This window comes from Bacillus rossius, chromosome 3 (genome assembly GCF_032445375.1).
Source record: "Bacillus rossius redtenbacheri isolate Brsri chromosome 3, Brsri_v3, whole genome shotgun sequence".
NCBI lineage: Eukaryota > Metazoa > Arthropoda > Insecta > Phasmatodea > Bacillidae > Bacillus > Bacillus rossius.
The window spans coordinates 97238258-97256695 of NC_086332.1; the positions used below are offsets into that span (position 1 = coordinate 97238258).

The following is an 18438-nucleotide window of genomic DNA, read 5'->3' on the forward strand; positions in this document are numbered from 1 at the left end:
TCACATTTTCAAATCTGAAGTTAGCAATAACTGAAAACTGACCAGCATGAAAGGGGGTACTCAGAGCCACACATGGCTCACTGGAGGGAAGGGTGAAACCAATGACAACACGAAAAATTGATAGTAAGGATTACAAGGATCTCTGATTGATGCACCCAGTGGATTCATTCCAAAGTTCTACCAAGTCTATGTTTGAGCATTACACCTGCAACGGTTCAATACTTAAAAGGGTCACTTAGTGTTTGCATGTCCTTAGATTTTTACTTTTTTATTGTCGTATGATGCTCTAAATAAACATTGGTTCACTTAATAATGCATTTCCAGCTGTCTTTAATTGAAACCAAGAATTCAGCTAGCTGTGTCTAATTGAATTTTTGGCTTCAGCAATTAGGTAATATAGAAGTTATTAAACATCACATGAATGCCTTAAACAGGATAGAAGATTAATCTGACTTCACCAGTGTTCACAGTTATGTAAGGCAGGTGTTTTCTGGTTGTAAAGTACTCACATTTTTTTCGTAAGTTGTTTGCAAAATACTCACAGATGCTGATAGTATGACCCTCAGATTATTGTACATTCATTGGGCTAGACAGCCTTCCCTTACAAGCTAACCAAGAGACACCAATTTATACTACTTACAACCAGAGGTTTTAGCTACAGTTGAGCCACAAAGGCAAATGCTACATGAGGATTTGTCCACTTCAGTCATGGCAGTCTAGCCATTGGGTGGAGAAGCTAACCCATGTTCTTTCATTTTGTTAGGCTTGGATGTTGCAATCATATTTCCATCGGTGGGTGGCGCGGTCAGTTACACTCTGCTGGCGGTCAGAAAGGTCAGCGTGATGAACAGGACTTCTACCTCCGTTGATCCATCATATTGTATTATGGCATTTAGTGTGTGTGAGGCCAGAAACTTTTTTCTGTAACTCACTCTGTGCACTGTATTTAAAGATCCACTCCACATTTTTGCAGAATCACTTGGATCAACGCACAGGGTGTGTGTTCTGTGGAATGAGTTTGGCACACGGGCCTGTGTGTGCATTGGTATGAAGAGTAATGCTAAAATTGATTAAAGTTTTGGTGTATGATGGGGGAGAGAAGTGCCCCTTCCCCAGTTAGATCACTAACAGGTGTGATGTAAGTGTCATAATGGTGTGTATTAAAGACTTATAAGTGTGCTGAGTTTCCAGTGGCTTATTAAACTCGGGTGTGGCATGTAGTGTAAAGCTCCAAGGCGGCACACAACAGCTTAGAACTTTTCCAGATAAGCCTGAGCCCTGCCAGTCATGCTCTGATGCATATTATAATGTGGAGTATATTATGTTTCCACAGTGGGAAGATGGATTGTTGAGATAACAGCAAGCTGTGCTTGACCCAGCCTGCCAGCCAGCCAGCAAACTGAGCCTCTTCTGTGGCGAGTGAGCACACTCTACATTCACTAACACCGTGTGACAGTGGTGCGCTGCAATAGCAGCTCGTGATCTCACAAACTACTCATGCCACCCATCGTTATGCCCGAAGCTTGCTAGAGCATGGCCAACTCTGCGTTTCTCTCATCTAATGCTTCCTTTGTCGAGCAAGTTGAGGTAGCTGTACCTTTTATTTGCGGTAAATGCTCCACCTTCAAGGTTAATTATGTCTCGTCGATGAGCCGCAAAATTCTTGAGCATTGGCATCTCTTCCGGCTCATAGCTTCACCGTCACTTTATCTTTTCAGAGGCATTGAAACATCATCGACTTCTGCCAGAATATCCACAAGTTTGTGGACGTTATGTTTTACTCAGCTGTACCCCTGCATTCGCAACCTGTGGATGTGACTGCCTCTCTCTGCTCTCAATGTACACAGAATTGGTTAGCATACACTCCCTTTATAAGGCCACAGGGTGATCACACCATGACGTATCATGGCACACAAATCAGTACTGACTAGGGCCGCTGCTGTATCCTCGTGTGCTTGGTCGGTAGCGGTTGACAGCGACACCAGAAATTATGCGTTCCTGTAATTCGATATGTGGGGTTTCTATTTGTACAAGTATGGAATTTGTTTCTTCTATCAGACTATGAACTAAATGTAAAAAAATCCTACGATTTAATTCTAATATATAATTTTTGTTAAGAATCAAGTAATAATGTTATGTTGTATATACTATATTGTTTAGTTGCTTAATTCGTAAAAGTTTTCATGCTATATAATTTGCTATCTGTAGCTGCATTTTTTTGTGTGATATATTATTAATAATTTTTTATTAAAATTATTTTCATTTCTGTTAATTGGTTTGTCTTTGTCTTAATATTGTTTTGTCTTTGTCTCTTATATATTTGTGTTACTTGTATTATGCCTACCATCCAAGGCCTTAAGCCGTAGGTAGGTATGTAACCAATAAAAAAAAAAAAAGATTAAAGGTGGGATGCAATGTGTGCGATTTTAAGATTATGTTTGGCTCACTGTCTGTTAGGAATCACAATAGTTTTCACTAGTTACATGACTGTATTTTTATTAGTGTATGTGTCAGGCAGGGGGAGAGCACTCCTTTCCCTTCAGTTAGTTGGCTACTGACTTCCTGAAGGTTTCCCTGAGGGTTTGGAATAAGGGATAGGGAAGAGGGCGCCAGCAGACCAGAATAGTGCCGTGTGCATTGGCTGGCCTGGCGAGATAGTGGGTGGGCTCAGGCCGCTTCGTTGGTCTTTGGTGCAGCGTCCAGGGCAACGGGCCATGCTTTGACTCGCACATGTGCTTGGGAAGAGTGCGGTCAAGAATTTGCGCAGCACACAACACAACATATCCTAGTTGGTCTACTTTATTCTTAGATACTCTTGGCTATATGCTCAATGGTTTAATAGTCATAATAATTATCAAGTAATGATTAACAATACATTTAATTAATAAACAATAATAGATTCATATTACTTTTAAAATAGTGCAGTAAAAACTTAGTAACAAAATTTTAAATGATGTTAGATTGTTTTATTTAGTTAATTTTGCTACAGGAAATTATTGCTACCTTAAACTACATATGTTGTTTTTGATTATTTGTCCAGTTATTATACATATAACTTATTTTTGTTTGTGCACAATTGGCTTTCCAGACCTGAAGACTATGAAGTTTCTAGCATTTGAATTTCACAAGCAGATCAAAGTAGTGGAAGACATGATCTTGATGCAACCCATTGGCTTACTTCTGCTTAATTTCCAAACATTCAAAGATACCACTACACCAGTGTCTAAGTCTCTCTTGGATCTTGTGGAAGTTACCCTGCCTGAGTGAGTTACTTCTTGTATTTGCGTATAAGTGTAGTCGAGTAGTTCCATTTTTTTCCTGCTTTGTCTTAATGTTGTTTCATAAATTGTTATGCTAAGACCGTATCTACCAATTATAATCAACTTCACATAGTTTCAACTACAGTGCATAGGCATACTCAAACCCCCCCTAAACTAACTATCATGAAAAATAATTTAATTAATTTAGAAAAGTAACTAAAAAAAAAACACAAAAGTTGCTCAACTGAATTAAATGCAAATTCATGTAACATGTGTTCTGTTGTGAAATTGTGAATTCATTTGAAGAATGGTAAAGTACAGTAAAACCCTGTTAAAACATTTTTCAAGGGACTGGATGCTAAAATCTTCTTAACATATAAAACTTCTTAAAAGGGAAATACATATAGTTCAAATTCAGTTGCTAGTAGCCGAAAGTTGGTCCCACTTAATTATGATTCCTTTCAAAGTAGATGGTGGCATCCAGAGTTTTTTGGCTGTACTCACTCTTGGTATCAAAGGATTTGCATCAACTTCCGATATTATTATCAGTTTTTTCTTCAAATGATAATGCCCTCTATTTTATGGCGCTTTCACTACTTGCAGATGTCATAATGCACTGTTTTTCACAACATTAAATGATTATTATATTGATAACCTTAAAATCACCCCTAAAAAGATCACAAACCATAACCCTTTATTTGTGGGTTATCAATTATTGTTTACTGCTTGCAAAAAAAAAATAATGCATTCAAATCAATGAGTACTGGCTGGTAGTAATCTGGTTTGCTGCGTATTCGTCATGTGGTATAACTTGAATAGGGAAAATGAAAGAGCTTCTGTCTATACCAATGCAAGCAGATGATTGGTCAAAAAATTCACTTTAACAGCTTGTGGCGTGTGGCACAGGTTTCAACGGTCGTGTACGTTTATCATTCGTCAGATGTTATGCCTCAAATGGGGAAAATACGTAGCATGAAAATAGAACAGCTTCTCAGTCTATACAAATGCAAGCATATGATTGGTCGAAAAATACACTTGTAACATGTAGCGTGCTGCAAGGTTTCAATGGTCATGTACAGTACAAATAATTTATATTTTTTTTGGAAATAAGTAAATTTTTTTTTTAAATTAATGATAAATAGAATTTAAAATTTAACATTATTATTTAATTTTTTCCACAAATGCTGAATGTTATATGCGAGAAGCATCTATTAACGCAAACATTATGAATGGGAAAAATTAACATAGGGATATATGGAAGTGATCAAAGAAATAATTTTGTGAACTTAATAAGCGGGAAAACTTATTATGCGGGAACGTCTTAAGCGAGATTTACTGTATGCAACAAATATTTTAACAATATCTAATCATCTATAAGACAGTTGGTATTCGCTTGTAAATTATGTGCCAAATTGCACAGTTGTGTAACCTGATACTGTACAAAAACACCTTGGAAATGTTTATGTACTTATTTGAGAATTATTAGTCTGTACTGTACTGTTGAATTTTTTTGGAACCTGATGCTGTATGTGCGGCGGAGGTCTTTTTTTGGACAACGTTAAGTTTTAAGTTACTTATTTTTTAGTATTAATAGTCAGGCCTGTCCAATGTTAGATTTTTATTTTTAAGGTCTATCTTAAAAGATTATGAACTCAAATTTGTTTTTTAAAATAATATTCCTCCTCCCTTTTTTAATTGTATGCATATTTACGTATTATTTTACACTTGGTTAATATTGGGTGTTAAGCCTACATGCCCCAATGAAAGATTTCGTACAAGCTCTGCTAAAAGCATCCAACAAAACTACTGCCTGAACTTCCATGGCAGTAGGTATGGAAGTTTCTATGAAATAACATGCCAATGGCAATGACTCAACAGTATTTTCAGTACGAATTTCAAATTCATTTATTATATAAATAATACATTAATTATATTAAACACATAAATATTAATTAGTACTGGCTTTAGTGAGTCAGGAAAAAGATTAACACGTGTTATATATATATATATATATATATCTTTATAAACCTGTAATTATGTTTGGCATGTGTTAAAATTATTTATAAGTAATGTTTTTTTGTTTGAGACACTGTATTTATGCTACCAAATTAATTATTTTCACAAGGAATGATTTATTATAAATTGATGAAATATATAAATACATACAGTTCTCTAGTATATTTTAATGTAATATTTTATGAACTAAGTTTTATTAGTTCAGAATATTCAGTGACAATAAGTAGAAAAAAATTTGAAGAAAAATTCCTGGAAAAAACTTGGAATTTATAATTGTCAGGAGAGTGACTGCCCTCATTCCAAACTTTGTTATTAGAGCATCAAAGTGTTCTGTATTATGATTTCCTTTTAATGTTTTAGAAAAAGTTTAACTTATTGCTGGGTAGTAAACACTTGCAAGATGTAGTTAATGTCAGTCAGCCATGTACTTGTATACTCAGTGCACTATATGGAGAATGAAAGTGGTTTGGCACATCCTTGGTCATTATATCTTGTCATTCCTCCATTTAAAGCTACTAGTTGTCTGAAGGACACATGCTTCATGGGCTTACACATTGTGGTGGGTGTACACAAATTTTTGCTTAAGTATGCTTATAGGTCTTTAAAATTTCACTATTAGTGCAAATTTATGTTTATAATGATAGAATACTGAGGTGTTAAAGGGGCCTTTAATGTGCTCTCGAGTCAGAAGTGGCAGTCACAGTTGCCAAAACCAAAATATGTGCAGAATCAAATAAGTGTAAACAATGTAAGACATCTGAAAGGAAAGTCTTGATCATTATGTGGTAAAATTTAATACTATAGGGCCAAATAACTTTAAAATACAACACCAACATTTTGAACTTGGTCATAAATGTTAACTAAGGCTAGAAATTACAAAATGCTGCAGCACACTAAAAAGATAAAAGCTATCAAAAAAATCTCATTGACTGAATTAATTTCAACAGTAGGTAGCTATTACATGTTTGCACCACTTAGCACAGGCTGCCAAAAGAATTGATACAAAATTTACTGAAAATTACCATGTTAAAATATAACAACAATACTAATTAGTGATAAAAAGGATAAAGATGTAAAGTACCGTTGGTTGTTTACATTATAAGAATAGGGCTTATTTTCCAGGATCTCGTTTCCACTTTCAGTAAATAACTGTTCCAGTTCTTTGTATATATTTATCAGCTTGGCCTGACATTTCTAGGTTTACATTTAGAATTGACATAGTTATTCAAGGTGTTTTTTGTTAATAATTGAGGTAATTTTTGCATCTCTTCTTGCCATCTTTGGGTGAGTGTGTGAACTGTACTTCAGGGAAGCTCTACCACGAATGCAAGAGTCATGAGCAGTTTGATACACCATGGTAGCTATTATAGTTTCCCTACTCTAGATTCTGTGGCTGTTTGACAAAAACTTTAAGCTACACAACATCTCTATTTAACCTTTTGTCATGAGTTAGCAGTCAATACTTGAATAATTATTAATGTTTTATGCCTTTCCTGGCTGGAGTTAGAGGATACTTTCTTTATACTGTTCAGCGGACACACATGTAAGTAGGCAACGATTGGAAGTTGTGACGTCAATCTCAGCTATATAAAACCTCATTAGGTTTACAATTATATATTATAAGCTTGTGATTGAAAACACATGTTTGTTTATGACTTTATGGTACCATGTTCGAGCTTCTGCATTTTCTTGGTTAGGCTGGGGCGGAAGAACATGAAAGCTGTGATCACGAAGACAAGAGATGCACAGACCTTTCTGGATGCAGAGCCAAGATCAGTTGATGAATTTGTGAATTATGTTAGTTTCCTGGATGAAGCACAGGCATTGGTATGGTTTTACTTCCCAGTACTCTTGGTACTTTATACGTAATAAACTAGTTCTTTAAGTTTTACAATGCTGTTAATATTTAATTAATTTTTAAGTATAACTTCAGTATGTATTTTGATAGGTTCACTAGTTACATTTTTATGCTTATTTGGATTTCACAGTGGTAGAAAAACTGAGAGCTCTTCTTGGCTTATAAAAAGTAAGATAATTTAGCTACTAAAAACTGATTTTTTGGAGGTATCAGTATATTTTTTAAAATTTCTTCAATACATGATATATTGTAGTTTATAGTACAAACCCAACTTTACATATTGTCTTTCAGGAAAAAATAATTTTATTTTTACAATGATTAAATTAAGAGCTATAGTGTTTTAGACAATCCTATTTGTTTTAAGTTTCATTTTAAAACAGTAGCTTATCATCTCAGATATACAGTGAAACCCTTCAAATCCGAACCCTGAAAATGCGAAATCCCAGGATATCTGAACGAGTTTTTTTTTGACAAATTTAAGTTTGAAAAACACACGCAAAAAAATAAATCTTTCACTTGAAATCGGTTATCATCAATTGTCGAAGTGACAAAAACCTTCCCGCAGAGGCAATTGCACGCCAGCATCGCATGAACATGACATCGTTAGGCGTGCCTGCTGCGTGTTGTTCTACAAAGCGCAAGGCGATGTCAAGAGCAGAGGCAGCATCAGTATAAGGCTCATTGACTGTCTAAGTTTCTTCTTTCAGACTGTTACTAACTACATTGCCGTCATGTTACCTTTGGACCAGACTCACTATTTCATGTTCGCTGCATACTTCATTGACATAAACTCTTGCCCACTCCTCTAGACAGCCTACTCCAGCATCCTCACAACCTGGTACTTGCTGAACAGATGAAGGAGCTCAGTGTTATCGTGTTGTGTGACAGGTGTAGGGGCAGGTGTTTTCTCGAACTCGAGGCTAGGCCAAAGCTTCTTCCAAGATCTCCGCAGTAAGTTCACACTTGTATTTTGCCATGATTCTGAAACCCAGTAAATAACATCTTTTATTGTAACTTTCTTCAGCTTCTCAAGGATAGAAATAGAACCATTTTCTTCAATAAGAGCATTTTTGGTAGCTTAGTTTTATATTCTGTAGAACACCCTGATCCATAGGCTGCAGCAGCGATTTCATATTGGGAGGCAGAAAAACTGCTTTTATGTCCCCGCATATCAGCCGCATGCCTGATGGGTGAGAAGGGTCATTGTCTATCAGAAGTAGAACTCAAGGTGGTAGTCCATTTTCATTAAACATTTTTACTGAAGGAACAAATTGCTTGTCAAACCACTCCTTAAAAAGAGAACTAGTCATCCATGCCTTGTTTTGATTCCTGTAATACACAGATTATTCCGACCTTACGGCCGGCGTTCTCGCATTCCCAATACACGGGGAGAGAATTCATATTCATATTCTTTAGGGCTCGTGGTTTGGCAGATTTACCAATCACAATCAATGGAAGCTGGTTTGATCCCGCTGCATTGCTGCAGGCTAAAACCGTAAGACGCTGTTTGTTCATTTAAAAACCCAGCACAGAAGATTCCTCTTGAGAAGCAAGACTTTTAGTTGGAAGGTTTTTAAAGTTAAACCCAGTCTCTTCTGCATTGTAAATTAGTTTTCTGAGGGAATCAAATCATCAAATTGGCTTAGGTATTCTTCGGCAGAAGCTGTGTCAGCTGATAGCTTCTTTCCGCTTATCGACAGTTGTCTGATCTCATGCCTTTTCTTCCATCGATCCAACCATCTGTTGCTAGCAGTGAAGGCCGAATCACCGTTCATTAGTTCGTTAAGATGTAATGCCTTCTCTTGAATTAGTGGACCACTATTAGGCACTCCTTTCTGTCACTCTTGTGCAAACCACAACAAAACTGCTTCATCAATTTTTCATTTATGGAAACTGTTACGTTATTTTAAGGTTTTATCACTTGTTACATTGCAAAATTGTTCAATTTTGACACAATTTTTTCTCCAGTCACTGATTGTTGCTTTTCCAACACCAAACTCGCCAGCCAATTTTGTCAAACTATCCCCAGCATCCAGACGCTTTAAAGCTTTCAGTTTTTGTTCTAAGGTACAAGAAATTTGTTTTTGTTTACTTGCCATAATTTAAAATGAAATTATTAATCAACACCGTTCGCTTGATTAAAAACTCAACAATAACAACGCAACTCTAACAGAAACAAAAACGAACAGCACACAAATTAAGCAGTGCAGTGACAGGAGACTTTCACAGAACAACATACGGGAGCTGACGGACTACAAGACTCTTAGGGTAGTGTTCTATTTTTAGCGCAGGCCTGCCAAACGACAATATGGTCAGCTACCTTCCCTCCGCCTACTCACCAGTCATGGTCACTAAGCTTGCTTGTTGCGCTCCAAAACCAGCCTCACTCAATGTACAGTCCTATACCGTAACACTCGTCTTTATGTTATAAATAGTTTTTGGCTAATCCGAACAAATTGAAATCCGAACAGGCTACAGCCCCAATTAGTTCGGATTTGAAGGGTTTCACTGTAGTAATTCTTTTCACTTTTGGATGTCATCCAAAGGGTAAAATGCAGTTTATGAGCACCATTAACCATATGAAATGCCATTAATGAACCGTCTGTAAACAATCACATACCGGTAAAGATTGATAAAGTAGATGTCATATTGATTAAAATATTTCATTGGTAATTGCCATAGAATATAATTTTGTGGTGACACTTTTTTTTAGCCTGTTAATGTTTTTAGTATGTTTTTCTTTATAAGATATTGCTGTGACCCATACGAAAATTTTTTATTATAAAGTATCCTGCCAGTCTGCCATTACCATTCACTACTAAGCCAAATTGTTAGGTAAAAAGGTTTATGAAGAATTTAGATTACTTATCTTGGTTTTAACCGATATTAGATAATCAAATAAAGTTTTTCAACATTTTTGTGTCAAATATTTGCTTCACTTAAATACTGTTATGTGTTGGATAGCAAGATTTGGAAGGTGTACCCAAGTAATTAAATTTATGTCTTTTTAAGCTTTACATTAATTTTCACAACTTAATTTTTAAACTGTAAACATTCTAATGTCTGTCTGCACAATCTAGTTATTCTACTATATTCATTCTTCATTGGAGCTTGGCTCGACAGTGACTCTCTCCAGGAGCATCTGTCTTTGTTCACGCAGTACAGTCCTTGAACATTCTTTTTCGGATTACTCATTTGTGCACCCTCTCGTAACACTGCCCTGGATCTTCTACTCTTCGATGAGAAAGCCTTTGATGAACCATCGCTAGTTGCCCTGTCTTGCTTGCTGGCATTGCTAATTGCTTTGTATACCTGCAGGTAGGCACCTATTTCAGGCAGATAATCTGTAGCTCTCTCTCTCTCTCCCCCCCCCCCCCCTTACTTTTCCTGTTCCACCCAAACATTATAAAATTGTACAAATTCAAGCTTATTTATTATCAGTTTTAAAATATCACATTATGCAACTAAATACTAACTAAGATTTTTCAAAGACATAGGGTGTTATTATTTTTTTCTTATTTAAATTTAATAAATGGTTGTTGCAGTTTTATACGGCTGTTATACCTAACTATCGTAATAAAATATCATATTTTATGTTGCTAAACAAGTTTTAAATCTATTTATAAAGAATTTGGTTTTAGGCCTAATATGTTTAAGCACACTGCAATAGTTAGTATACATTTCCCCTTGACATATATTTTTCAAAATCGAATCATTACTATACATTAAAAAACTAATTTTTCCCCTTCCCTTAGATTTTTTTTTGCACCTCAAATTCTCCTGTTCCTCAAAAACTGGCTCTCTGGGCAAATGCCTGGTTGGCCCGTTTATAAATCTGGGCATGCCTGTAGAGGGTGGCCAGAGAATGATTGTGTACCTTTTTGATTCCTGCAAACACGTGTCCTTCGTCTTATGTCTGGAAGCATCCAGGGAATGCGCTAAGGTCAAATTATTTGGCCCCGTGACCGTGTAGAATTCTCTGGAGAGACAGGGTGGTGCGAACTTTGTGTTAGCGACAGCGTGGTGTCCAAGCAGCTGGCGTGCTATAACACAGCTGCAGTATCTCGAAGGCAGCTGGTGTGGCACGGGTGTTCCACACAAGGCAAATCAACAGATTACTCTGTGGGCCTCCCTCGCACAATAGTATAATATTTTTGGCATTTGTAGGCAATGAGAGTGTCAGGACACATTTCTGTTTTCAGCTTTGTCTATGATTTAGAATACCATAATTACTAATGTACTACCCACACTTGTACCACTTTATTCTGAAGAAGAAAAATTAAAAATATGGGGTGTAAGGTTTATGCAAAAGTGTCTGAAATATTTTTTATAGGATGAACTCTTTTGTATTAAGTGTAATTTAGGGTAAATTTATATTAAAACAACCACATTATGGTTCTTACTTGGAAAACATACTTAACCACTCACTATGCTGTGGTAACCACCATGACCCATTCCACAGACATACTGTCATGGGATAACAAAGGGAACAGCTAGTTCCATTGTCATATTGGACTGCTGTTTGTGTGAACGGAGAGGGAGAACATTGGAAGGTGCAGAGAGTAAGGACAAACATCAACAGATTACAGCTCCAGGCATTGTGAGATTGAAGTTATTTAAGTTTAGACTTCATTCATCGACAGCAAGAGCACATCTGTGTTTTTCTTGCATGATTGTCAACTTGCATCACCTGTTTTTAAGTAATATTTATTTTGGTCACTAGGCTGATTTTATCTGAATATAAGTGTTTGAAAATTATTATTCAATGGTGGGGTTTATGCAAGTAAATACTAGTTTATTAAAATAAGTAATTTCAACCAAAATTATTAGCATTGTAAAGTAAGTGTCCCAAATATCGCCCCTGTGCCTAATACCGCCTACCTGTGTTTCCACGCTACTATGGGCGCCATCTATGAATTTATATATGTACCTTTACATGCTTGAGTTGCGTCACACAGATTGCCAGCGAAAAGTTTCATAGAAGTGTTAGCAACGACAATATTGTGTCTGATATCTTTGAGACTAATACGAACATTTTTTGTGTATTCAATCAATCCAGGGAATGACCAGGTAAGTGTTTCCGAATTATAATTTTGTTCATATCACTTCAAAGTGCATTAAATAAGGATTCCGAAGGTGGTATTATTTTTTAGAAATAGGTGTTTATAACTTTATTAAGTGTGTGTTTGTGTTGACTGAGCTCTGTTCCTAATATCGCCTATCAATACTATCCTAATATCGCACATAGGCGATATTTGGAACAACAATTTTTATATACCTACCAATCCACCTCTAACTTTCGTCAATCCTGTTTTCTTTTTATTTGCAGTTTCATTTGTTCTAAAATGCTTTGTTTATAATTGTGGTAGGCCAGGGCTCTAAGATGTCAAGGGAAGATAAGAAACGACAGACATGGAGCACTTCAAGTCTTGAGGCTGCATGTCAAGCTGTTCAGAACAAAAAAATGGGGACACAGAGAGCATCTAAAATGTTTGGAGTACCGAGAACAACAATTCGAGACCACATTAAAAGAAGTGTACAAGGTGAAAATCAAGTATGTGCAGTGGTAATACAACAACTTGGCAGGAAACCTGTGCTGACATCTGATTTAGAAAAAGTACTGGTTGAGTACTGCAAGGAAATGGAAAAGAATTATTATGGTTTGACTCGAAATGACATAAAGCTGATGGCCTTCCAACTTGCCTTAAGAAACAATCTTCCCCATCCCTTCTCTAAAAAAACGAACACTGCAGGTCGAAAGTGGTTGAACTTGTTTTTGAAAAGACACTCTTCCTAGTTGACAGTAAGAACCCCACAGTCCTTGTCTAGAGCCAGAATCTTAGGGTCCACTGAAGACAATGTGAAAGCTTTTTTCACTATTCTTAAATCAGAACTTGAGAAAATTAAATTCAACCCTGCCAGAATGTTTAATGTGGATGAAACTGGCATTGCAACAGTTCAAAGCAAAAATGTACAAGTGATTTGCACTAAAGGGAAACCGGCAGTCTACAAAATGTCGTCTACAGAGAGGGGAAAACTAAATACCATTGTCACCTGTATGCCTGCTGCTGGACAGTATGTGCCTCCCATGATAGTTTTTCCCAGAAAGAAACACGACTTGAAGCTAATGAAAGGTGCTCCTCCAGGATCTATTCCAGGATTTCACTCATCAGGCTGTATTCAGTGTTATTTATTCGGTCAGTGGATGAAACATTTTGCTTCTTCTGTCAAACCTACAGCAGAAAACCCGGTTGTCCTTATCTTGGATGGCCACCACACCCACACAAGAAACTTGGAAGTGATAAATTTTGCTCGAGAAACTCACATCATAATGGTCTGCCTGCCACCTCACAGCACACATCGTATGCAGCCATTAGATGTTGCATTCATGAAGCCATTCAAAACATTCTACAATCAAGAAATTGAGAAGTGGCTCTCCAGTAGGCCTAATGATGGCAGAATTGTGACACAGTATGAAGTCGCTGAACTCATGGGCAAAGCTTACATCAGAGCTGCAACAATGGGTTATGCTGTGAGTGGTTTTCGTGCCACTGGAATCTGTCCTTTTAATGACTGTGTTTACTGAAGCAGATTTCCTTGAGGAGAAAAATAGGCCCAACCGTCCAGAACCTATTTCCGATGCTGAGTGCACACCACAACTAGGCCTATTTGGGGACAGGCCTTCAACCAGAGTTGAGCCAACTATTCTTCCACCTATCATTGACCACCAATCTCAGATTACTGGTCAAGATGAACCCCTATCTGAGACACATTCCCCATCTGGCTCTGTGGCAATCTCACCCAAGGACATAAGGGCTATGCCAAAAGTACAACCGCCATCTCGCAAATGAAAAAGGGGGGGGGGAGTGTGTTGTTTTGACCAGCTCTCCTTATAAGAATGAGTGGGATGACTTTTATACTGCTAAAGGGCAAAACAATTTGATGCTTAATCGGGCCTCAACTGGCAGGACAGCACCAAAGAGGAAGAGGTCTACTAGGCCTACTAAAGGACAAAACAATTATAATCAGCCTTCAACTAGTGATAGACCTACAGCAAAAAAGAGGAATCTTACCGCTAACAAGAATAAGGTTAGGCCCACTTCGAAAGGAAGAAAGCGTAAAGTCTCAAGCTCTGACAGTGAGGATTCAAATGATCCTCTACTAGTGGACACTGACGATGACCTTGATGAGGACATCAATGACCCTGATTCTATATATGCCATCTGCACATTCTGTAATGAGAGGTTTTCAGACAATTTCAGTGGGCAGCAGTGTGTTATGTGCTCTTCATGTTTTAACTGGAATCACAAATTTTGTGATGCAGCGAGTGGCGAGTGCAAAAAATACAATGGTTCGTATTGTCTGAATGACTGAGTGTGTTTTTGGACTAGATGTTGATGTAGGCCTTTAGTGTAGACCTACTAAGTACATCGACCTACATATATTTCTTTTTTAAATTAGTTAATACATTATCTGAAGCTTTTGTGTTTAACCTAGTTTTTTTTTTTAATTTTCCTTTATTCGCATGAAACATTTGCAATGTTTAGAAAAATGCATGTGTACATCAGCAACTCGTTTCAAACATGTGTGACTACTTTCGCCTGGTGGGCGGTAATAGGAACAGGGGTAGGCGATAATAGGAACATATCTTTGGAAATATTAATGGTTGCAAACCAAATCAGGATAGTTCCTAGTGATATTCATGTAGCTTCCAGCTTGATTTCGAAATGCAAGAGACTGAGATACACAAGAATAGTTATGATAGGCAGTTTTTGGGACACTTACCCTACATGCAGAATGGCACTGCTTCACAAACAGCGTTGACCATGCTGCTGGGAATTTAGTGCAACCTTACTTGTATTCAAATTTTATGTTCAAAATAATATGCATAATATGGATGTACTTTTTCAGGTAGCATCGATGGAGGAATCATTTGCTTACTTGAAGGAGCTGTATGGCATTATAGATGACTTCAAGATAGAATGTCCACAAGAAGACATGGCCAATTTCCAAGTAAGTTTAATAAATTTCTGTTTTCAAAGAAATCATGTTTTGAACTATGCAACATGATCAGCTTCTAAAAGTGAATATTTATCCAAATACAAGATGAGGATTTATCTCAAGCTTACAGCATATAAATTCAAATGCATCTTCCATTGGCGTATAGAGACTAGATTCTTATTGTAAATATCATTTATCTGTTTGCCACTTAAGTTAATGTTAAAATACATCACAGATAGTTTATTTTATTTATACACACAATATTTGCTGTATAATTAAATAAAGTTAAAATTAACGTGTGTTTGAAAATAATTAAATAAGTGGTAATGGAATATTAACAACATATACAAACTATATCAGCTACATTGTTTAGTTTAACAAAATCCCATAGCATATACCTTTAAAATTATTTTCTCCTAATGAAAGAGTGAAATATGGACCTCATATTGCATTCGAGTCATCATACATTTGGGTAAATTCTTAGGCCCGAATTCAGAGTTGACCTTCGAAAGCGCATCCAACTCTCATTCATCTGGCAGACTCTCCACCTCTCATACTTCAAAAACGCCTTTCGAATGACTGCCAGCTGAAAGCTTGTTCCCATCCACTTTCAGTGAAGATCTGGCAACATGGCACAGAAATTTTCTTAGATCAAGTACTTGGAGTGTGTGTGGAAAAGCGCCCTACTTCATTTCGATTGTCTTTTGTTTGCTCTCCCGCTGAAAATAATATTTTGTTTGGATTGGACACGAGGTTAGGGTTACCAGACACTGATAATAAAAAAGACGACATTCATCTCGCAAAAGGAGGACAATATATATATATTTTAAAAAAGCCATGAATTAATTACAATGTAGTACGATATTTTACAATGTTTTGGCATTTAATACAGTTTCAGTATAAAGAATCAAACAAACTACGCATATACAGCATATTAAGAACAAGTGCTTCTGCATGTGCTGCTACCTGTCAAGCTGTCATAGTACTACTTACTAGTGGTATGACTCTGCGGACAGCGCGCGCTTTGCCCAGAGTGTAACTGCAGGAATTATCTCACTTTATAAAAAAGCCGGAAATTTTGGAGCATTATGGAAAATCCGGCCGGATGCAAAAAAATACATAAAAAGGTGGACATGTCCTCCTTTTGCCGGACGTCTGGTAACCCTACACGAGGTTGAGAAATTTTCTTAAGATGGATACGTTGCCTAAAATTATAGTGTTTTCTCCAGATGAAAAAGCGATTATTTTTGATCTCGTGAGAAAGCACAAAACCGTAATCGAAAACAAAACAAAAAAAAAAAACACGCAGTTTCTTACAGAGAAAAAAAATTGTGTTTCGAACTCTTGATCCCGACAAAAATCAAACGAGTCTGCTAAATTTCTTATATACCTTCGCGGAACTGGATTTTCATTTTTAAGATCATCAAAAAATTCAAAAACCTCGTCAATGTGATTTGGAAATTCATCCTAATCTTCTGCCATCGCTACAAAACAAGTGTCTGATGCACACTTTGCGGGCGAAACGATTTCTTTGAAAACGCATATTTAATTCCAAAACATATTTTATATATCTGCTATATGACAAAAATGTTTTAAACAATTACAAACATACATGAACACGTTTTTATGTGGGAATTATATATTAAAACCATCAACTGCTCCGCCGATTTTCAACTGAACAGGCATTCGAATGAGCTTCAGACCACATTCACTTTCAAGTGGTTGGCTCTCCTTATCCAGCAGTCAACCAACCACTGAAAAACGTCTCTGCCGAGCAGCTTCAATGGAAAAGCCTTTCGGTGTGTGGATGACCGTCGAAAGAGCTCTCTGAATTCGGCCCTTAAAGTTTTGTACTATTCAAGTGTCCATGTTATTTTGAACTTTCACAGCATTCCTATAATTGAGAATACCCATTTTTGTTTGTAAATGTTGTTTTCTAACATAGTTATGCCCCATAGAACAGAAAATTTTAACAACTACTATAGTTGTACTCTTTTAAGAAATTCCTATTTAGAAAGTTTTTCCGCTTAATAAGCTTAATTTTTCATTTGATATATAATGTAGTGTAATTGAACGCTATTAAGTCCTTTTCCTGGTTGATAAGTTTAAATGGAAATTCCCTTGAATAACTTATAAACAAAGTTTTACTGTATGTTGATTGTATATGTTATTCATTGTAAATATCACAGTGCAGCCTTAGGGAGGCTACAAACAAAATTATGCAATTAATAAATTTGAGTAAAACCCAGTTAAATGGGTCATGGCAGAAAGTAAAACATGTTGTGAAATTTAGTGAACAAGGGATGGAAACGTAAAACACAACCAAATATACAAAAATAACTATACAATTTATTGATTATAATCAATATGAAATTGCATTAACCTTTCACATTTATGATGCATTTAGAGGTACAAGGCATCATTTTCGAGACTACTATTCGACACATAGTCATGACAAATATTTGCATAGTATTGCAATAAATATAAAAGTTCATATATAATCCCGCTCGTGAAAACAATATCAAGCCATAAGCAACGTATACAAATATATAACAAGACGTTAACGCCTAACGAGACCCCTACATTACTTTACAAAGCAAGCCAAATTTAACAAACTAACTCATAGAAACAACACAATTTATGACACAGAACCGAGTGGGTCAAACTAACTGCTCCTCGCGAGGAGATTCAGGGTGCTCGTGCTCATGGTCTGTCCGATCCAATGGCCATAGCCAAGTGTTAAAATAGAGAAACTATTTACGGCCAACAACAATGAATAAAACGTACATTCTTGTACAAGCAGGGCCAGTCAATGTAATCGATACTTAAGGTAACAATAAGAATGTGAATATTAATTCTGGGGGTGTCGCGCCATGGTTCGGGTATCGCGCAGCAGTCGTGCATCAAACAGAAAATTAACATCAAAGCAAACAAAGCAGACACAGGAAACCAAAACCAAATTTTCTAAAAGTGGCGGCCGAAATAGGATTTAGAATATAAAACCCTAACCTCAGAAGAATTTAAGCTACCTAAACAACAAGAGCATGGCCACTTCACACTAATTTAAAGTTACGACTGCTTGAGCATACATACCAAAACCATGTCGCGACACCTCCGGACCGGAACAGACCTGAGGCCACAGGGGGCCCACCAATTTATAATCCCAGTGATGTCACGGTAATCGGCGAAGGGGAGGAAGGAAGGGGAAGGTGGCAGCAGTGTGGGAGGGGGAAAGGAACGGAGGCTGTCGGCGGCGCGCGGTTTGAAGTGGCATCCACTTCAACAGAAATAAATAATATAAAT

At 36.8% G+C, this 18438-nt stretch overlaps 1 protein-coding gene across 4 annotated transcripts in view; it reads left to right on the forward strand.

Moving 5' to 3' along the window:
• LOC134531065 (dynein axonemal heavy chain 6) overlaps positions 1–18438 on the forward strand; it is a 491808-nt gene that overhangs the window by 96893 nt on the left and 376477 nt on the right. For 3 of the 4 annotated variants that reach the window (XM_063366586.1, XM_063366584.1, XM_063366585.1), the window contains 3 exons: positions 3089–3263; positions 6974–7103; positions 15046–15147. In XM_063366586.1, the coding sequence (XP_063222656.1) occupies positions 3089–3263; positions 6974–7103; positions 15046–15147 (407 nt within the window). The remainder of the gene's footprint in view (positions 1–3088; positions 3264–6973; positions 7104–15045; positions 15148–18438) is intronic. The other variant, XM_063366587.1, reaches the window with a different exon arrangement.